Source organism: Mixophyes fleayi, chromosome 6 (assembly GCF_038048845.1).
Source record: "Mixophyes fleayi isolate aMixFle1 chromosome 6, aMixFle1.hap1, whole genome shotgun sequence".
Taxonomy (NCBI): Eukaryota; Metazoa; Chordata; class Amphibia; order Anura; family Limnodynastidae; genus Mixophyes; species Mixophyes fleayi.
This window is the reverse complement of record NC_134407.1, coordinates 182,639,043-182,661,636: the sequence shown is the minus strand read 5'-3', so window position 1 is coordinate 182,661,636 and position 22,594 is coordinate 182,639,043. Positions and strand designations below refer to the sequence as shown.

Genomic DNA, 22,594 nt, shown 5'->3' with positions numbered 1-22,594 from the left:
CACATTAACACATTACTGAAGTTTTACACGAGTTACCGTCCGATCTGTGCTCTTAATTTGTCATAACCATCGGCTGAAAAGATTGTGACTCTGTACACCCCATAGAGATCTATGGACACTTCGGTCGTGAGTGCATACACACTGCAGAATTGGAACGACATCCTTCCATTCTTGAACAAGATTTTTACTTTAGTTTAAAAAACTAGTTAAATGATTCGATGGGCTTTGAAATGATAATCGTTCATTGTTGCAGAGTAGACACTAATGTGACATCGGGCCAACTGGTCGTTTATCGTCTTATTGGCTCGATAATCGGCTAAAGATACTTTAGTGTGTACCCAGCCTTAAACAAAACTCGCTCGCTTGAACAATGGGGATAAATATTCATGAACTCTCTTCGCATGACTAAATGCTTAAACCATACTGAGATTTTGGTCAAACTGTTAAACAGATCTTTCCTAGCCCCAGCTAGACCCAATAAAACCAAGTTTTGTTGGTGTGACTATAATGAGGTAGGAGACATTATACATGTTTTCTGGAACTGCCCAGTCACTCATCACCTATGGAACGAGAAGTTTGCCTAGTCTAGCAAGGTCATCAGAACAATAAACTTCTCCCCAGAATTGATACTTAAACATCTCTATCCACCCTAAATATTAAACCATGACATATTGGGTTGCATATTAATTATTGCACTAGCAATTGAAAAACCCATTCAATGTTCTCCCCAGAAAGTTCTGCCCGCCGGGTGGGGACAGTGTAATACTTTGCAATAATATTGACAAATATTGGAGGTTATTGCCCACACCTGTAAAGAAATTATCCACCGCACCAGGCAATCACTCACCCTGTATGTTACGTATAATATTGAATTATAAATTTCCAACAGTTATTTGGGTGGTGTTCCCCTACCATGTATAACTCATAGAAATTAGCAAAAGAAAATGAAAGAAAGCATGTAATATAAATAGGGGCATTCTTGAAGTGAGAGTAATATTTAAAAAGAAACTATTCATTTTTGTTTTAAAAATTTTCGCTACTGGTGGCTCATTGGCCATTTAGGGATCATTTTATTATATATCCAATAAAATATTTATTTTTAAATATTACTCTATCACTTCAAGAGTGCCCCTATTTATATTCTGTGCTTTCTTTATCTTTTGCTAATTTCTATTGCCCACGCCTGCCAGGACTGGTCAGACTGGTTGCCAGTGGTCTAACACACACTGCTGGCTATAGTGCTCACATAGTGCCTATTGTAATATGGTTTATAATAGGAATCTAATGGGAACCAAGGTCTGGGTGGAAAGTAAAAACAGCCGGGTGAAGCACTGTGGAAATAGGTGCTGGGGAGAACACTTCCCTTACTTGTAATATAATTAAAAGTACAGCTAAAATCCAATACAGCTTCGAAACAGAAGCATTAGGCACACCCTACTCCATCGCAGCTTTCTCACGATGTGGTACAAATGGCACGGATATGTGACAGAAGGGGACGGCTCCCTAAGCAGATGGATAAAGTGTTAGAGCTACACCGAATACTCTAAATGAAGCACAACTTTATTATACTACACCCACCAGCTTAATTATCTACACAAGTTAGAAGTAAACACTAGACAAAGTATTTTGAAAACTTATACTCATACATAATTAAAGTGACAACACACATGTAGTAGGGAAATAAAAAAAGAGAGACAAAAAATATATCTTTAGCAACGTATGAATGTGCCTATATGTACTCACCCCGGCCTCACATTTATTCAACCTCCCTCTCTCCACTTTTTAGCTTTCTCTACCCCTTATAGTTGAAAATGAATTAATAAAAATAAAAAAAACACTGATAACAATAAACAAAACAAAAAAAGCAATCTTAACACATAAAGGTGAACAATCAAAAATGTGTTTTTAATGAGTTTTTACTATTTTATATAATTTTCTATATTTTTAGTTGGCGTCTACCTCAGTGTACGCTGAGGTTATCCGCCATTGCAGGCTGAGAAAGGCAGCCTGACATGTCGGTCAATTACTGACGGGAAGTCTGATGTACATATGGAAACTTGCACAATCCTGATTGCAGTCTTATCTCAAATATCTTGTCTGATAAACTCCTGACATTTGAACATATAAATGAACAAAACTATTCAGAAAAACATTGTATTTATTTCTGAAAAGAACATAAAAAACTGTTTTGTTTTAATGGGTTTTAAATATCACATCAGACAAATGGCGGCCGTCGTTGGCAATACATTGCTGAAGACGTTCCCGGAATTTCTCCATCACTTTCCGGGTCATATCAGGTGGAATGGCTTCCATTTCCTGTCTGATTCTTTCCTTCAACTCCTCAAGCGATCGAGGATGATGTTTATAAGGATGTAATTTTAAATCAGCATGTAAAATTCTTCTCAACTCCAACTTGATATCCCCAGTGAGACTGCATGCTTATGAGCGGAACACCTTGATGATTGCTGAATAGATGCTCTCACTGCTTCCACATTTTCTGGCGTTCTACCGGTCCTAGGTCTGCCAGGTGATTTTCTTTTCAGTGTGGATCCAGTTGCCCAAAGATTAGAAATCCATAGCAAAATCGTTTTCCGATCTGGTACAGACACATTTGGACCTAGCGCGAAGAGTGTATGGAACGCTCTCTGCTCTCGTTATCAGGGTTGTTCTCATAATAGGCTTGAACAACAAAGCCCCGATGTTCACCGGACCAATTCATGATGGGTACTAACATTGGCAGAGAATAACCTACCAAATTAAATCTACCCCACCTCTTTACCCCCACTACAGCTCACACAGTGCCCCCTCAAAATATGGGAGATCTTTATGCCCCACGCTGTATATTCCATTCATATCGCCTATGCTATCTATACCTTATATGATATATACTATCTGCTCCATAAATGATATAATATCTATTATATGTTGTATAATCAGTGGTCACAGTGGGCCGGTATAGAGCAGTACGCCATACTAACACTCCTCCCCACTACTTGTCCCACCACTTGGTAATCAATATTCACAAGCAAATTTGTCTCCAAAGCGGAAGTTTGATAAACTCCTGAGATTTGTACATATAAATGTGTTAACATCCAGGCCGAGGCAATTTGTCTCGTCAGTCCTGTACACACACGCATTCTCTATAGGTGCTTGACAATAATGTGTATAATGCACACACTAGAAGGACCAGTAAGTAGAATACGCAATATATGTTAATATAAGCAGCTTTAAGTGAAACTGAATCCACCAAATGATATAAATATACAAAAACTTAGTACACCAATGATGTATATCGGCTGCAGAGATGGTTAACAATTATGTGTATAATAAAACAAAGAACAGGAAAAATACACAAATGACATGAAACAGAAGCTAAAGCTATTACTCGATATGGGGTACACTTGATACATATGATAGCGGGATAATAATTGTAGCTATTGGTGGGGATACTCCTCCAGATCAGTCTCATGCATTGATAAATCAGAACACTGCAAGGATCTGGGGGTAAATGTATCAAGCTGAGAGTTTTCCGGCGGGTTTGAAAAGTGGAGATGTTGCCTATAGCAACCAATCATTCTAGCTATCATTTTGTAGAATATACTAAATAAATGATAGCTAGAATCTGATTGGTTTTTTAAACCCGCCGAAAAACTCTCAGCTTGATACATTTACCCCCTGGTGTAGATTGTCTCAGTGAGGACTGAGCAGACAAGGGAAGGCCGCAGCATGTTTTTTGCAAGGGGCAGGCACCAATGCGTTGCTAAGGAGTACATTGGCGGTTCTGAACCTCAGCCTTACCAGAGCTTTTGGCTGGACTACAGTGATTAAAGAAAAACTACGCAATTGTGTATGCTTACGCATCAACAATGGTCACGCTAGACATTTCTGCATAAAAGGAGTATGGCATTATATCTTTATATAATCCAATACTCCTCTTTTTTGGTAGAAATATAAAAAAAGATTAAAGGGTGTAATTTTACTCCACAGGAATACAGATGTAGTGTCATTACTCTTCTTACCACTAGCATACACTAAATAATCTGTAGGGACAAATAAAAAAAATAACTCTAAATCTGGTTCTTACTTACTTATAAATATAAAACAACAGAGAATAAATTGATTACATAAGTATCCTGCTCCTTTTATTGTAATACTTGGTAAAAACTCCTTTAGCTGCAATTACAGCTGCAAGTCTAAGGGAAGGGATAAATTTATCAAGCTGCGGGTATGAAAAAGTGGAGATGTTGCCTATAGCAACCAATCAGATTCTAGTTATTTATTTAGTACATTCTACAAAATGATATCTAGAATCTGATTGGTTGCTATAGGCAACCAACATCTCCACCTTTTTCAAACCCACAGTTTAGTAAATATACCCCTTAGAGTTTTGCCAGGAAGCATGTGTGAGATCCACATAATAAGGAGTGGAAGTTTCTATGGTGTGTTGAGGCCTAGATTAAATATTTGGCCTCCATGACAGGAACTATGTTTGTTGCAATCCTAACACTGCATATCATCCCAGGAGCGCCTTCCTAAGTCTCTACCAGAAATGCACACCTGGACATTGCAATTTTCACCCACTTTTCTTTGCACTTTTACTCAAATTCCATTGGTTTAAATGAGAACCCTTGGTGAACAGCAATTTTTACATCATTCTACAAACTCTCAACAGGACAGAGGTCAGGGATTTTACAGGACCACTCCATGACAATGTGGCTCTTGCTGTATGCTTTGTGTCATAGTAGAATATAAATCTTCTTCCAAGTCTTGGGTCTCTTGCAGACAGCAGTTGTATTTCTGTAAGGTTTGTCCATATCTCCATCCATATTTTCCTTGTTTTTGCCAAGCATACCTTAGCAGTATACTCTCTCCACTATGTTTCACGGTAGGAAAAGCACTCTTGGGATGATATGCAGTGTTAGGATTGCAACAAACATAGTTTTTGTCATGGAGGCAAAATATTTAATCTAGGCCTCAACACACCATAGAAACTTCCACTCCTTGCTATGTGGATCTCCCAAATGCTTTCTGGCAAAACTCTAAGTGATATATTTACTAAACTGTGACTTTGAAAAAGTGGAGATGTTTCCTATAGCAACCAATCAGATTCTAGCTGTCATTTATTTAGTACATTCTACAAAATGACAGCCGCAATCTGATTGGTTGCTATAGGCAACATCTCCACTTTTTCAAAGCCACAGTTTAGTATATATACCCCTAAGTGAGAGTTCATGTGAGCAGTGGACAATTCACTATCAAGGGACTTCCTTCCAAATGCAACCCCTCCACCCCATTATCCCTTTTCAAACATTTTCACACCAGAGTATGAAATCTCTTTTTTGCACTGCTCAACAAAACTAGGCTCGTTGGTGCACCTAAACTGTAAGGATTACCCTCACTTCATGTAACTCCTCCCCTCAGCCTGTGCAAACCTAGGGGCCTATTTATCAACAAGTGCAATCTTTAAAAAGCACACTTACCGTCATTTAGGTGCAATTTGGAGTATCCTTCAAATGTATTATTGTTGCATCGCAGCAAATATCCACGCTTTGCATTCTATTTCGTTTTTCTGAGCAGTCACCATCAAATAGTATGGTGACTGCTCCCTAACGCAATCTAACAAATGAATTTTCAGAAACTTGTTATGTTAATATAAGCCAGCTGAAGCTGGCGTGCATTAACGTAATTGAAAACTTTGCTAGCTGTCAGCTTTGCTCCGAAGAGCAGAGCTGCACACCGCATGTGTGGAGGGATCATGTGATCCCTCCCTGTCACATGATAACAGTCCCTCGTTAGTATAGTCTCTGTGCGCATGCCCAATACTTTCGGTCGGGCATGCGCAGTAGGACTACAACGAAGATGCCGGTATCGCAAGTTTGTTCGCAGTGATCAGTTACTGAAAAGGTAAGTGTTACACTTCACAGGGACAGCAGTTTATCGTGACTGCTAGCCCTGCTGAAGTTTATTCATAAATATGAGAAATAGTTTAATCCTTATCAATGCGATAAGGATTGAAAACTATTTTTTATTTCATGCGATTGTTGATAAATGTGCCCATTATACTCTTCCTCAAAAGGCCATCTTGCTCAGGAAAGTCATGCGCTTTGGCGGAAATCTAAGTGAAATTGTGCAACTCAAGCTGCACGGCAGAAACAAAATGGAGTTTGTCCTGCATAGATGACCGCCACTAGGTGCTAGTTGCTAAGACACAGGTGCAAACTTGCAATAGTGCAGTAACACACAATACTTACTTTAATTATTATTGCCTGCACTGTGCAAATTTGCAATTATGTTAGTAACTAACCACTACCAGTCAGAGTCAGGCAAAAGATAAAACCAGAGGTGTTCTGTATTTAGGATTATGACATAGTTAGTGACAACACCGCTAATCATTGATAAACAGGACTGTGAAAAGTGACAAACCACGGATAAAGAGTGACAAAACATTTATAGCAGATCTACCACATACATTTATAAATTGAATTTGCAGAACGGGTTATATCTCTACATTGCTTAAAGCTGTCCAAATGAAATGTTAAACTTTTTAGTTTATTGCACCTCTTCAACTGCTGTATAGTTCCTGTTTTCTGCCACATAGTTAACGCTTCTCTAACATTTCAAAATAGTAATGTGTTGCAATATGTTACTAACAGGAGTTCATTTTAAACATGAAGGAAGTGGCTGCTGGTAATGACATTCAGAAAATCTATTAATTAACCCAAAGAGATGTTGTCCTCTCTGAAAATCTATGGTCACTAGCAGATGCACCTGAATTATAGAAAGCTTTAAACACTCTGACTACCACAATGCAATACTTAAACACAAGCTAAGTACAACATTTTAAAAAAAACAAAACAAAATTCTATTAAAAAGAAACCACACGTCCATTTTAAACAGCAACTAACACAAGTCAGGTTGGGAGTTTTCTCTATCTTCATATGTGGACCAGTGATATAAAAATTTAAGGTAACTGCAGTGGGGTTAGATTTAAACTATCTCAAAAGGTTAATGGCTACTTTTACCTAACATCATTCATTCCAATACAAGGCCCCACCTTAAATTCCAAATGAGTTCCTCTATCACCTGCCATCAAATTCTCAGCCAAAAGTTTTAACCCTAAAGAATGGAAGTCTGAATCACAGGATGTCATAGAACATGCAATCTCGCCATCACCATAAACCTCAGGTACCAACTGCTGCAGTACCAAGAGAGGAGGCTGAAGTAAGACAGCAGTGTCCCAAATCCTGCAAGGTCCCACTTACCTCTTCAATATTGGCCACCGCGTTTCTGCAGCTGCTCATCCTAGTGATAAACGAGGAGGTAGTAGGTGAGCTGTGGTCCTCCTGCGTCTCCATTATAAACTCACCTACACTAATAAGATCAGGCATGGTGATGGGGGGTAAAGGGGCACCTACCAGTACAGGCACTGCGTGTGTGTGTTTTGTGCTAAAAAGCGGTGTTGTGCTGTGCAATAGAAGGCGTGTTTCAGGCAGTTTGGTGCTGGCTGCTGTACGTGTACAGTATTGTGTGTACGTTCTGTGTTCCAGATTGTGCAGTGTCTACTATAGTGTGTAATATCAGCTGCTCTATTAAACCCAAGCTGTGCGCCTATAGGTGATGCTCAAGGTTTGCAAAGTCAAGTTTGTTTTTTTTAATATCCGTGTCTTTGCTAGGTTAGCTGTATGCAGTCCAGTAGTTGTGTGTTTGCGGTATATGGATCTCAGCTGTATCTTATATCCTGCCTGTTTTGCTGCGGCTCCTCTCACTGTGCAAGTGAATGAAAGGGGAACTGCGCCGCGCATGCGCGAGTTACACGAGGGGGCTAAATGAGAGTGGGTAGGATCTGAAAAGGAAGAGAGGTTTGGTTTGTGAGAAAATAATTGATGGGGGTTGGAGAGGAGAGACAGAGAATAAGGATGGATGGTACAGAGACTTGGGGCTGGTAAAGGGAGGGGGCTTTGGGGGGGATGCTTGTAAAAGGGAATAAGGACATTAGTTGAAAGCTGCAATTTTACAAGAAAACAGAGAGGGGGATTCTGGATCTTGTGTGAGAGGACAATCAGAGAGGGATGTCCTTAGATTTGAAATGTGCTCTGCCAAGTAGAGGTCTAATAAAAGTCCAGTTAGTTTAGAAAGAAACGTTATTGTATAGAGAAGTGTGAGAAAAATCCCTGCGTTAAGGGAGCACTGGAAGCTTAGCAGAAACTGGGGTGACAGCAAGTATTGAATCTATAGACCAGACATAGACAGCCAATGGGTCTTCAGCAGATTTGAAATTACAAGTCCTGGCAGGATATTTTGGTAGCTGTAGTTCCACTACAGCTACTGGGCCTGATTCATTAAGGATCTTAACTTCAGAAATTTCTTATTTCAGTCTCCTGGACAAAACCATGTTACAATGCAAGGGGTGCAAATTAGTTTTCTGTTTTACACATAAGTTAAATACTGCCTATTTTTTAATGTAGCACACAAATATCAACTTTAAATTTCAGTGTACAAATAAGCTATCAAATATTTGTGTGCTGCATGAAAAATCAGTCAGTATTTAACTTATGTGCAAAATAGAATACTAATTTGCACCCCTTGCATTATAACATGGATTTGTCTAGGTCACTGAAATAAGAAGTTTCTCAAGTTAAGATCCTTAATGAATCAGGCCCGTAGATCCTAAAGTTGCGTTGCTCTACTGTAGAACAGGAGGTTGGCAGAAGGTGTAGTTGTCAGTAGACTGAATTTGAACATGCTTATTGCTTTTTACAAAGCACATCTGGGGGTAAATGTATCAATGTCCGGATTCTTCAACCCTGGCGAGATCGGCGTCTTCAGCGCTTAAATTTAAAGCGGCGCTACCTTGTAAAGGGAAACTTCCCTTTACAAGGTAGCGCCGCTTTAAATTTAAGCGCTGAAGACGCCGATCTCGCCGGAGTTGAAGAATCCGGACATTGATACATTTACCCCCTGCTGTACATTTTCAGGCAACTGTGGGAAAATTCTGACAGTGGCCTTATATAGGCTGAGTCAAAACAACTGTAGGTGTCTCTCTCTCTTTTGTCCCCCACATCCAATCTCTAGCCCAAACCTGCCGCTTCCAGCTGCGTAACATTGCCCGCATCCGGCCCTTCCTCTCACAAGATGCCACCAAAACCATCATACATGCTCTCATCATCTCCCGCCTCGACTACTGCAACCTTCTCCTTACTGGCCTCCCCCTCTCCCACCTCGCCCCCCTTCGCTCTGTTCTTAATGCGGCCGCCCGACTCATCTTTCTCTCACGCCGCTCCTCCTCCGCCTCCCCTCTCTACCGTGCCTTACACTGGCTCCCCTTCCCCTACAGGATCCTTTTCAAGCTCCTCACCACCACTTACAAAGCCCTCTCCCAGTCTACTGCCCCCTACATCTCCAACCTCCTCACCATTCACACCCCTGCCCGCTCCCTGCGCTCGGCCAACGACCGTCGCCTCTCCTCTACTCTGATCACATCTTCCCACTCCAGAATCCAAGACTTCTCCCGAGCTGCTCCCCTCCACTGGAACGACCTCCCTCGCTCCATCCGTCTCTCACCCAGTCTGTGCTCCTTCAAACGGGCACTCAAAACTCACCTGTTCCTCAAAGCCTACCAACAATCCACTTAACCCTTACCTCGTTGCACCTTCGCAAACATCCTTCTCTTGTTCTCCCCTCTCTCCACCAGCCCCACCCTTCTCTCCCTTACTTTAATGGCTCCCTCCTGTACCTGTTTGTCCACCCTCCCTTAGGATGTGAGCTCGTATGAGCAGGGCCCCTCTCCCCTCCTGTCTCCATACCTGTTCTTCTACTCCATCTTCACTCATATGTCTGCCCGGAGTTCTGAAGTATTGGTACTTTGTGTTTATTGCTGTGTACTATGTCACCCTGTATGGTCTCCTGTTTGTATTATGTACGGCGCTGCGGAAACCTTGTGGCGCCTAACAAATAAATGATAATAATAATAATAATAGGTGGGAACAATACAAAGCAAGCAACTTAGCACTAGCTACAACAGTGGTAAGTGGGGTCAATGCCTGAGATTGTGATAACGGAACAGTCATTGTAGTTCAAGTACTGACACAATAATTATGGGTCGTAATTAGGGCTTTGCGATAGGGATGTCCGCCCTGGGCACAGTGCCGAAGGGGGGATGTAGTGTATGAACATTTTGGATTCATTTAGTTAAAATTGAATTACGGCTCTGCAGTACTTGTTAAGTGGGCTTCCTTATGCAGAGGCAACCTTTCTGCTGGTGAGAAAAAGCCCTATTAATTTATTAAAGGGCTTTTCACCCTTTTATAAATTTCCCCCATTGCGCAGGCAAATCCTCAAAGAGGAATCCCTGACCAGCAGTGTCAAGAACCCATGCAGTAATGGGACTTTTAACTTGATGAGTGAGACCCATAACAAAACAAAAGTTTATTCAGATAATCAGCATAAATGATTACAATCAGAAAATTGGCCTTACCTTTCACCCTTATGTAACCCATACTTGCCAACTCTCTTGGAATTTTCGGGAGGCTCCTGAGTTTTGGGGAGTCCTCCCGGAAGAGTAGGCAAACCTCCCGGATCCTAGAAATTGCCGAAATTCATGGCATTGAATATCGACGGGTGCGTCATTGTGTCCCGCACCCGCTATTCAATGCCGTGAATTTCAGCATTTTATACTGGGGGCGGGGCTATTGTGACTCAAAGACGTCACCTCGCCCCCTATTACCCCTGTCACATGACCTGTCCTCCAGGATCTCCGGAGGAAAGAGGCACAAAGTCGGCAAGTATGATGTTAACCCCTGTCACTGTGTGAAGTGTTAAGGTGCACAGGTTAGGCAGTGCATTGCTACACTAGCCTTGCCTCGCTCCTGGTCATGGATGTAGATGAACAGAGGGTCTCCGAACATGCAGGTTTTTCAACGAAGTCTCTTTAAAGGTGTTGGGACACATTGGTGGTAATGGGCAGTGCAATCAGATGTCTCAATAATTTGGGTTCCAGACCATCTCTATCACAAACTATACTTTTTTATTTAAACAACTCCTTCACTCCAGCACAATACTTGGCTTCAAAGAAGTAAATAAACTATATACAGCTCCTTACTCTCTCAAGCACATTTCTTCAATGAGTAATATGAATTCGGTTACATGTCCTTTGTGGAGTTTGTATGTTCTCCCCGTGTTCGCGTGGGTTTCCTCCGGGAGCTCCGGTTTCCTCCCACACTCCAAATACATACTGGTAGGTTAATTGGCTGCTATTAAAATTGACCCTAGTCTCTCTCTCTCTGTCTGTGTGTGTGTTAGGGAATTTAGACTGTGAGCTCCAATGGGGCAGGGACTGATGTGGGTGAGTTCTCTGTACAGCGCTGCGGAATCGGTGGCGCTATATAAATAAATGATGATGATGATGATGTCCTTACTCCTCCTCCAGACATCTTAAATTGCTGGTGTAGTCACAGTCACAAGTTAACAGTTTAGTTGCACAGCATCTGTATCACAGTATATACCAGGTATTCATGGTCACTGTAGTACCACAGCTACTCACAGTGCATTCTCTATCTGTTCCTTCTTGAAGGCATGCTCGTACTGTCTGCTCCTGCTTTTAATACATTCCAGCTGCTGCACTCCAGTATAGCTTCTCTCCTCTGTAGTTTAGACACACTCTGTACTTTCACCTGCCGTTCACCCCATTCTCTGCTGAGATGATATCACTCATTTGCTTGAGTATGCTCTGACGCTCTACACATCCCATGGACTCTGGCACCTCTTTTGTGCAGCTCTCAGTCCATGTTGGGTCCATGTTGGGTCACACTCAAAATTTCTTCTATCTCTCTATCTCCCTCTCATCATCTTGATTTATTATTGGAGTTGGGGTTCTTTCATTTTTCAGGGCTAACTCAGCTTGCCCCTCATGGCAGTCACCACGTGCCCACTCCCAGGCAATGCCAAGGGAGACCAGGATCTCCTCCCTACTGTGATGAGGCCCCGGCTGTCACATCACCTCTCCTCTCTCTCTCTGCTCTTTTTTCCACACACTTTTTTTTCTCTTAATAATTTCTCTAGCACTGGTTCTGCAAACCACATCTTCAACTCCAGCAGAAGAGGAGGAAAGAATAGTGTGAAGAGGGGAGAAGTGGAAGATTAGGGGTTAGGAGGTGGGGTGCAAGAGGAATGTGGGTTGTTGCGGCAGGTGGGAAAAAAAGGACGGGAACAGATAGTATGTGGGGATAAAGGGAGAAATACACACAAAGAGGGAGAAAAAAAGGAAAATCACCCATAGTTTGGAGACAGACGCACAAATAATTGGGTGTAGGCAGAGAGAAACACACGAGACAGTTGGGTAAACATCGGTACACATACAAAATTGGAGACAGACATACAAAAGTGGAGAAAAAAAGTGACAGACATACAATAAGGGGACTAATGCAAACACACACGGAGGGGGGCAGGAACATACATGGGGAGACAGAGAGAAGTGTACATATACAAAATTGGATGCAGAGAGACTAACACAAAAGTATTGAAGGGACAGAAATACAGAGGGGGACAGTGAGTCATAGACACAAAAAGAGGATGAAACTAACATGAAAGAAAAAAATCAGGGTGGGCAAGGGAAGAATAGAGAAGTCAAGGCAGTTGGGTGGGCTGGGCTTATACAAGGCCACGGCTATTCAGAGAGGGTTTCCAAGTACTTCTTGCTTTACTGGCCTAGGCTTTTACTGGGCAGCGTGGTCCCATTGCAATTCAGAGAAAGCTACGGATTTGCTGTGCACCAATCACAGGCCACTGCGGTGGACTAAACAGGAACCACTGCAGGATGAGTGGCGAAACAGTTGGGGTTCTCCACGTCATTGATCAGGCAAGAAGATGCAGAGGGCAAGAAAGTAGTCGCCACACTCGTTGCAAGGGAGAAAGAAGACTCAAAGGAGAACAGTGCAGAGTCAGAGAGGCTGCAGGGAGAGACATAGGGACACTGGAAAAAGAAGGAGGCAGATCCCTGTACAACTTTGGAGCAGTTGGAAGTTGCAAAAGAGCTATTACTGTGTTTCTCCTTGACGTCTGTCAAGAGGTTGAAAGAGGTAGGACCTCTGTGTTTGTCTACCTACCCAAAGCCTTTGTTCGGATCTAAGCTGCAGCCCAGGCCCTGTCCTGATAAAGGAAACAGCCCAGGCCTCTGCTCTCATGCAAGCCACAGTTCAGGCAGTAAGCCCACACCAGGCCTTAAGCCAGACCAAGGCTTGTCTAGTCCTGTAGGCCGCAGCCTCTACCTCAGCCTCTTAGTCCTCTACCCACACACAGTCCTTAGTCATGTCCCAGATCCCCACCTGACACCGGTCTTTTGTCATTGTCAGTTCACTGTCCTTCTACCCTGTCAGTGTTGTGCCCCACCCTTTGGCTGCCCCATGGTATTTGATTGTGTTGGTGCTTAGTGTAGGTGGACTCTAGTAAGCCTGATTGTTAGGTTTTGTCTGTGACACAGTAATTGTTTGACCCACTCAGGCAGTTATGGTATAGTATTTAGATACCTCAGGGTCAGTGTAGGTAGGTCACTTACAGGTATTGTATTCAGCAGCTTGGCAGTATTCTGGTGAGGGTCTACTCCAGCCAGTGTAAGTAGGTTTTGTGGGATTTCTAGGGAGAAGAGCTGAAGTTCTGGGGGTAAATGTATCAAGCTGAGAGTTTTCCGGCGGGTTTGAAAAGTGGAGATGTTGCCTATAGCAACCAATCAGATTCTAGCTATCATTTTTCAGAATGTACTAAATGAATGATAGCTACAATCTGATTGGTTTTTCAAACCCGCCGGAAAACTCTCAGCTTGATACATTTACCCCCTGGACTGCAATGAGATCCTTCCTTGTACGGATATTCCTCAAGGTGAGTATCTACCTGTAGGGATTCATGCCCATCACATCATACCCTACAGCGGGGAAACTAAGCCAACATCGCTTCGGATGTGAGTATAGAGGTCCGGAAGGACATAATTTCTTATACCCACAGGACGGACTAAGATCTCTATCTACACACCTTGAGTTACCAACTTATTACACCCACATTGTTGGAAACGATTACTTTTCGCTACCATGTGATTTTGCACAACACTGACAAGTTGGACAGTCACTTATTATAAGACAAGGAGATTCCTGTCTTTTTATGAAATTTTTATTGTAAACATTGGCATAAGTTTTTTATGCTTTATACTCTGTAATATTTTTATATTTACTATACATGTTTTGAACAGTTGTTACACTCTGGCAAGAGCATTTTTTACCTATAAAGAATTTGTTCTACATGTTTGTACTTATTTTTCTTTATTGATATCAGAGGAGCGCCAGGGAATTTTTGTTTCTGTTTCTGTGTATGATACCTTTAGATGGTAGGGAGACCAACCATATCCCGCTAGGTAGCATCCTGCCATATTGCCCCATACATTTTCTCTAGGGATAGATATATTCAGTATATATATATATATATATATATATATATATATATATATATATATATATATATATATATATATATATATATATATATATAATTTTTTTGGTCTTTTGTTTTCAGTTTTTATTTTATTTATTTTTTATTTTCTCTTTTGTTTTGTTGAAGAGAGACCAGAACGTGTCACACACAATAGATTCCAGTAAATCTCACCTACTGCCAGCACTTCTACATCCAATATAAACTAGGCGAAATTGTAACTGGCAAGCCAGCTATTATTATATTCAGTTTGCTGTTTAAATATAGTGTAGCAGTGTATTCCACATTAGCAACACACGGAATGCACTCCAAACTGCACTTTTATTAACCGCATTTGCGTGACTTTTTTTTTTTTTCAGCTTCGCAATTCTTGCACAAGAGAGCTTTTGTGTGACTTAAACTGTGCCCTATTTATAGTGTGACCATGGAGACTGCGTTGGAATGTTGCATTAGAAAACTCAAGCAAAATTACCACGTGTTCCCCAGGTAGTGTAGTAGCTGCAGTGGTTTCCTTTGCGTTTGTTGTGTAGTTTTGTGGTTTGTACATAATATTTGTAAATGTTTTTAAAAATGTCATGCTAATTTGCACAATTTTCCATGATTTTTGCTCAGAATTTGCGCAATTTAACAGCCACTAGTTTTAATTCAGTGCATGTTGTTTTTAATCAGTTTTCCTGTGTTTTATTCCCCATGATAAATGATACTAAGGAGAAAGCAGAGGTATTAAACACTTTCTTTTCTTCAGTATTTACTAGAGAGAAACAAATGGTAGAAGTAATACATAAAAATGGAAATGAAACCATGCCATTAATTAATACTTGGTTGTCAGAGGAAGAAGTCCAAAGGCGACTGAAAAATATTAAGATAAATAAAGCTCCAGGTCCAGATGGCATACACCCAAGGGTCCTTATGGAGTTAAATTCGGAAATAGCTAGACCGCTATTCTTAATTTTCAGAGATTCAATCTCATCAGGCTCAGTACCAAGGGATTGGCGAATAGCAGATGTGGTGCCATTGTTTAAAAAGGGGACGAGATCACAACCAGGGAATTATAGACCTGTAAGCCTGACTTCAATAGTGGGGAAACTACTGGAAGGTATTTTAAGGGATAGTATTCAGGATTACTTGGTACGCCATAAAATTATTAGTGGGAATCAACATGGATTTGTGAGGGATAGGTCATGTCAAACTAATCTAATTAGTTTCTATGAGGAAGTTAGTGGAAACTTAGACCAGGGTAGCACAGTAGATGTGGTCTACTTAGATTTTGCAAAGGCCTTTGATACAGTGCCACACAAGAGGTTGGTTTACAAAATTAGGGAACTGGGTCTAGGAATCAACATTTGTACTTGGATCGAAAACTGGTTAGAGAATAGGGAACAGAGAGTTGTGATAAATGGAACATTTTCTAATTGGTCAAAAGTCTTAAGTGGAGTACCTCAAGGTTCCGTGCTGGGGCCACTCCTTTTTAATATATTCATTAATGACCTTGGTGATGGTTTAGAGAGTAAAGTTTCTATTTTTGCAGATGACACTAAACTCTGTAAGGTAATAAAATCAGAGTAAGATGTAGCTTCTCTACAGAGGGACTTAAATAAACTGGAGGATTGGGCAGCCAAATGGAATATGAGGTTTAACACTGAAGGTTATGCATTCAGGGATCAAAAACAAGAACGCAATCTATAAATTAAATGGAATTAATTTAGGAAAATCTATAATGGAAAAGGATTTGGGAGTGCTCGTAGACAGTAGACTTAGCAATAGTGCTCAATGTCAAGCAGCAGCTGCAAGGGCAAACAAAGTATTGGCATGCATAAAAAGGGGCATAGATGCAAGGGAAGACATTGTAATTTTGCCACTGTATAAATCGTTGGTAAGACCTCATCTTGAATATGCAGTACAGTTCTGGGCACCACTCTATAAAAAAGATACTTTGGAACTAGAAAGGGTTCAGAGAAGGGCGACAAAATTGATAAAGGGTATGGAGTCATTAAGTTATGAGGAAAGGTTAGCCAGTTTAGGCATGTTTACTTTAGAAAAGAGGCGTCTAAGGGGAGATATGATTACTATGTACAAATACATTAGGGGTCAATACAGAGAGCTTTCATGGGAACTTTTTACCCCAAAGACTATACAAAGGACACGTGGTCACCCTCTAAGGTTAGAGGAGAGGAAATTTCACAACCAGCAAAGGAAGGGGTTCTTTACAGTAAGGGCAGTCAAGATATGGAATTCATTGCCAGGGAAGGTTGTGATGGCAGATTCAATAGATATGTTTAAGAAAGGGTTAGACACATTTTTAGCGGAAAGGTGTATCCAGGGATACGACCGTTAATTAAAATGTAGGATAGTAGTGGATATATGGTAAAAATAGGACTGCAATATTGAGTCTGGGGGGATTTTCACAATTGAAACAGATTGGCGGTTGCTTACTCTGGATCAATTTCAAATATAAGCGCAGGATCGCAGGAGATCCAAAATAGGTTGAACTTGATGGACTGGTGTCTTTTTTCAACCTCATCAACTATGTTACTATGTTTATCTTAGTCTTGTTCTGAAATGTTCCTAGTGATGTAATAAAGTGGTTGTTCAACCTGCACCCTACAAAACTGTATTCATAGGGTAACCCTGGTGTCTGTGCTGGACTTTTTCAATAGAAAACTTGGGCAAAATCACCTCCTGTTCTCCAGGTACAGTATAAGCTATGCAGTGCTCTAGAGGCACTTCATCATCATCATTTATTATATAGCGCCACTAATTCCGCAGCGCTGTACAGAGAACTCACTCACATCAGTCCCTGCCCCATTGGAGCTTACAGTCTAAATTCCCTAACACACCCAGACACCACACACAGATTAGGGTCAATTTGTTAGCAGTCAATTAACCTACCAGTATATTTTTGGAGTGTGGGAGGAAACCGGAGCACCCGGAGGAAACCCACGCAAACACGGGGAGAACATACAAACTCCTCACAGATAAGACCATGGTCGGGAATTGAACTCATGACACAAGTGCTGTAAGGCAGAAGTGCTAACCACTTAGTTACCGTGCTGCACTTGAAAAAGGTATTGTTTTTTTCTGTGTTTGCATAACATTTCTAGAGCTCATTGCATTGTTTTTAAATAGAGATGGGCGGGCTCGGTTCCCCGAGATCTGAATTCATCCGAATTTAGCCTATCTGAGTACCGAGCCGAGCACGCTCGGTACTCTCCCGCCCATTCGGAATCGTAATCGAGGCAAAACGTCATCGTGACGTATTCGCATTTCTGAGCTCGGTTCTCGCGAGATTTGAAAAGCATAAATACCCGCCTCCACAGCAACCCATTGCCATTTGACAGAGGGAGAGAGCAGGGTTAGGTCACAGGCTATATCAGAGCAGTAATTGGACACATTATTGTTTCTATTCAATACAATCCTAATCTTAATACCAATTGTTACAGCAGTAAGGGGAGGATAGAGGAGGGTTTTTTTTTAATTTCTGGCACTCCAAGTGCTTTTGGGGTGTCCCTTATTCCCCATTCTTTTGCAGTAATTTTTCTGGCTGTCAAAAGTCATATTTGTCAGCAGTATAAAAAAAAATATTTAGCACTACAGGTGCTTTTGGGGTGTCCCATATTCCCCAGTGTTTTACTGTAATTTTTCTGGCTGTCAAAATTCATATTTGTCAGCAGTATCTAAAACAATTTGTAGCACTACAAGTACTTTGGCCTCATTATAATGGATTCAAAGCAGTCCACATATGAGCAGAATCAGCAACCAGGTTCTGTCACCAGTCCTGATGGTAGTGTTTCCAGTACGTCGTCTGGGAAAGGCAAAAAAACACACACCCAAAATTTTTTTACCGTGTTGAAGCGAAAAAGAAGTGTAACTGAGGAAAAGTTAACTGGCGATAAAAAAATAATAATTTGCCAACATGCCATTCTACACACGCAGTGGCAAAGAGAGAATGAGGCCTTCACCTTTCTCTATTAGTGACAGATCCAAAAATATTACCGAGCCTACAAGTGGTGCACAACTACTGTTACGTGTCAAAGCCGAGCTGCAAGATAACAGTAAGGCATTAGAGCATAATGTATGCTCTGAATCAGAAATGACACCAATCCCTGTGGAGAGTCCATCCAACAGTGGGATGTCTAATCGTGAGCATTCTGTTAGTGTACCCATAAAGAGGGGCCCTTTCAGCAGTTCTGCTGATGTGTGCCTGAACAGCCCAAGTGTAGCCGGTGATACACAAATTGAGGATGCCACTTTGGAAATAGAAGAGGATGAGGGGGAGATTTGTGTAGGCGATGAGGGCGCTAATGAGGATGTTGGCACGTGACAAGAAAAAGGCCATTGTCATGCTAGGCCATAAAACAAGAAAATCCACTTTCTATGTGTGGAATTATTTCTACCCCATTCCAGACGACAATTGTATAGCCATTTGTAGTGTATGTCAAGTCACAGTCAGTCGAGGGAGGGACCTTAACCATCTTGGAACCTCGTCTATGTTACGCCATTTGACGAGAGTTCATGGCAAAGTGTTGGGAAAAGCTGAAAGTTCTTCCAAAAAAATTACAAGCACTCCGGTCACCGACATCCCGACGGCTAGAAAATACACCCACCACACCATCCTCATCAATATCCTCAGTAGTGCTCGGAGTTAGCCCTGCATCCCACTTATTAAGGCTGGATGAGTCCTGCACTATTATTGATTCCTCTGAAGAAAGCGTTAGTCCCACTGCTGTTGCTGCTGCTGGGGGTGAATCGTCAGCCCAGAGGAAGGGCAAGAAAAAGACCAGTCCTACATTTCAACAATTAACTGTGAAAATATCATTTGCGAGGGGAAGCAAATATGACAGCAGTCACCCAGTCGCCAGGCGAATCACAGACGCAATGGCTGCCATGTTAGTGTTAGATCTGTGTCCAATATCCACAATAAACACAGCTGTTTTTTCACAGTTAATTGAGGTTTTGTGTCCGCGTTACAGAATTCCATCGCGACACCATTTTTCCCGTAAAGCTATTCCACAACTATACCAAAAAGTGTGTACAATTGTAGAGATTGCGCTGAAAAATGCCATTCTGCTCACTGTCCACTTAACCACAGATATGTGGACAAGTGGAAGTGGGCAAACCATCATCATCATCATCATTTATTTATATAGCGCCACTGATTCCACAGCGCTGTACAGAGAACTCATTCACATCAGTCCCTGCCCCATTGGAGCTCACAGTCTAAATTCCCTAATATAGACACACACACACACAGACAGAGAGGGAGACAGACAGACAGGTAGACACTAGGGTCAATTTTGATAGTAGCCAATTAACCTACTAGTATGTTTTTTGGAGTGTGGGAGGAAACCGGAGCACCCGGAGGAAACCCACGCAAACACAGGGAGAACATACAAACTCCACACAGATAAGGCCATGGTCGGGAATTGAACTCATGACCCCAGTGCTGTGAGGCAGAAGTGCTAACCACTATGCCACCGTGCTGCCTTCGGCGCCTTCAGCGCTTAAATTTAAAGCGGCGCTGCCTTGTAAAAAGAAGTTTCCGCTTTAAATTTAAGCGCTGAAGACGCCGAACTCGCGGGTGTTGAAGAACCCGGAGCTTCATACATTTACCCCCTGTGCTGGTTTGAAGGATTTTTCAAAAAAATGTGTGACCTTGCCCATAACTCCATCCAATATGAGTATTAACATGCAAAGGATGGTGGAGGATTATTTTCAAGAGGTAATTGATATGGAAATGTCAGAGAGTCCCTTTCCTTACTGGGAAGAAAAGCAGGCAATTTGGAAACCCATGTACAAACTTGTTTTGCAATACTTAAGCTGCCCACCCTCCAGTGTGTACTCTGAACGAGTGTTCAGCACAGCAGGGAACTTAGTTAGTGATCGCCGTAGAAGGTTACTTCTCAAAAATGTTGAGAAAATGATGTTTATAAAAATGAACTACATCTTCCACAAGGAAGGCTTTCACCATTCAAGACATCCAAGCACTGACTGTTCTCTAATGGCGGATTCAAGCGGCGATGAATTGATAGTCTGTGATGATGACATACACACTGATGAGGGTGAGGATGAAGCTGAAGATGATGACGATAACATCTTTTTAAAAACTTTCTATTTAAGTGTAGGGTGCAATCTACCCCCAAAGAGGAAAGGGACTTGGGGCATTATCATATCACGTACCATCTTGAATGGCTGCTGTTTGGGCAATTTCTCCTTAAGGGTAGGGTGTCATACACACAGTGACCCCAAAATGGCTTTGTCCATTTCTATTAATATTGTACAGTCTATAACGGCTGAATTTTTGGGTATTTTCGACAAGTGGAGGGGGGCCTCGAGAGACAGAAACCAAACTGGCTTTCTCCATTTCAATTTATATTGTACAGTCTATAACGGCTGAATTTTTGAGTATTTTCTACAAGTGGAGGGAGGCCTAGAGAGACAGAAACCAAACTGCCTTTGTCCATTTCTTTACATATTTAACTATAAGTGTAGGGTGTAATATACATCCAAAGACGATGGCTGCATTGCCAATATGCATAGATGGAGAGGAAGACAATCTGGTTTGTGTGTAGAATTAATGAAGGCCTACCAGGAATTTAACTTTTTTTTTGATAATTTATTAGCTTTACAATTACATTACTTATCCAAGAAACAGGTGGAGCACTAAACTTGGTTATTTATGCCCAAAAACATTGATTTTTAAACAAAATAGCAAAACAAAACCAAATAAAACCAAACAAAACCAAAACACGCAATGCCGGTTTGGCAAAACCAAAACACGACGGTAATCCAGATCTAAAACCAAAACACGGGGGTCAGTGAGCATCTTTATTTTTAAACATGTTTTGCTATTGTGCACAATTGTTTCCATTATCGCAGAATACACTCAATATATCCATCTTTGTTTTATAATTGTTGCTCACAGTGTTTTGTTTGATCACTATGTGCAGTGACTGTGGGGGACAGGTTCTGAATAAAACAGTACCTGGCCCCAAGATTGGACCCCAAGTCTCTTGAGTCACCATCTTTAAAGAGATTGTCCAGCTCATGGCATTTATCTGTGCAAAGAAACCATATAATTGCTTATACTTGCCAAACATATATTTGAACACTTAGGGGTATATTTAACAAATTGTGATGGTGCACTAATGTGCACTTAACATAGAATCCATGCCCCGATGTGTCCCCCGCATATTTATTAAAGATGCATCGCAGCAGATATCGTGGATATCTGCTGCTTTGCATTCTGCTTCGTTTTGGGGAGCAGTCACCATTCAATAGTATGGTGACTGCTCCCTCTTGCAATCTAACAAGTTCCAAAGCTGGCGTACATTATCATAAATGAGAAGTCTCAGTGCTGTCAGCTCTGCTCCGAAGAGCAGAGCTGGACAGCGCATGTGTGGAGGGATCACATGATCCCTCCCTGTCAATCACCGCTCGCTCTCTGCAAACTATAGTTGCAGAGATTGAGGGAGATATTTGTGCGCATGTGAACTGCACATGCGCAATTGCTGAAAGAAGAAGACTGAAGATGACGAGGAGGTGATCCAGGGACATCGCGCTCCGAAGAGGCGGGTAAGTGGGATTTTTTTTATCACAGAAACAGCAGTTTTTCGGAACTGCTGTTTCTGTGCAGGGGTGTACATAAATGTGAGAAATAGTTCAATCCTTATCATTGCGATAAGGATTGAAAACTATTTTTCACTTTATGTTGATATTGATAAATGTGCCCCTTAGGGGCATATTTAATTAGGTCCGGAGTTCGTGGTTACGCTCCGGAATGGTCAGCGAAGGTACTATGTGTTCCGCAAGTAGCGCAGATCTCCCTTCGCTTCCCATAGGGTTACGAAGGGAAATCAGCGTTGTTGCGGTACCGTATTACCTTATTTAATGTGCATCCGCCGCTTAACAGCAATCTCTGGACCTAATTGAATGTTCCCCTAAGGGCCCCCAATCTCTTATTCATAAGTGTTTCTGAGCAATATTATTCTGCCGGTGAATGCAGCATTCAAGCGCTCTTAAACCACACATAGGGCCTGATTCATCAAGGTTTGCAAACTCATACGCATCTGCTAAATGGGACTTGAGCTACGTAAAACACCACATACACAGCGCAAACAGAGCAGAT

General features: G+C 41.6%; 1 protein-coding gene across 1 annotated transcript in view; it reads right to left on the bottom strand.

The window, feature by feature from the left end:
- LOC142094899 (arf-GAP with SH3 domain, ANK repeat and PH domain-containing protein 1-like) overlaps nucleotides 1-7,778 on the bottom strand; it is a 111,450-nt gene extending 103,672 nt beyond the window's left edge. The window contains exon 1 of the mRNA XM_075177505.1: nucleotides 7,263-7,778. Coding sequence (XP_075033606.1) covers nucleotides 7,263-7,388 — 126 coding nt within the window. The 5' untranslated portion in view covers nucleotides 7,389-7,778. The remainder of the gene's footprint in view (nucleotides 1-7,262) is intronic.
- Nucleotides 7,779-22,594: the final 14,816 nt, after the last annotated feature.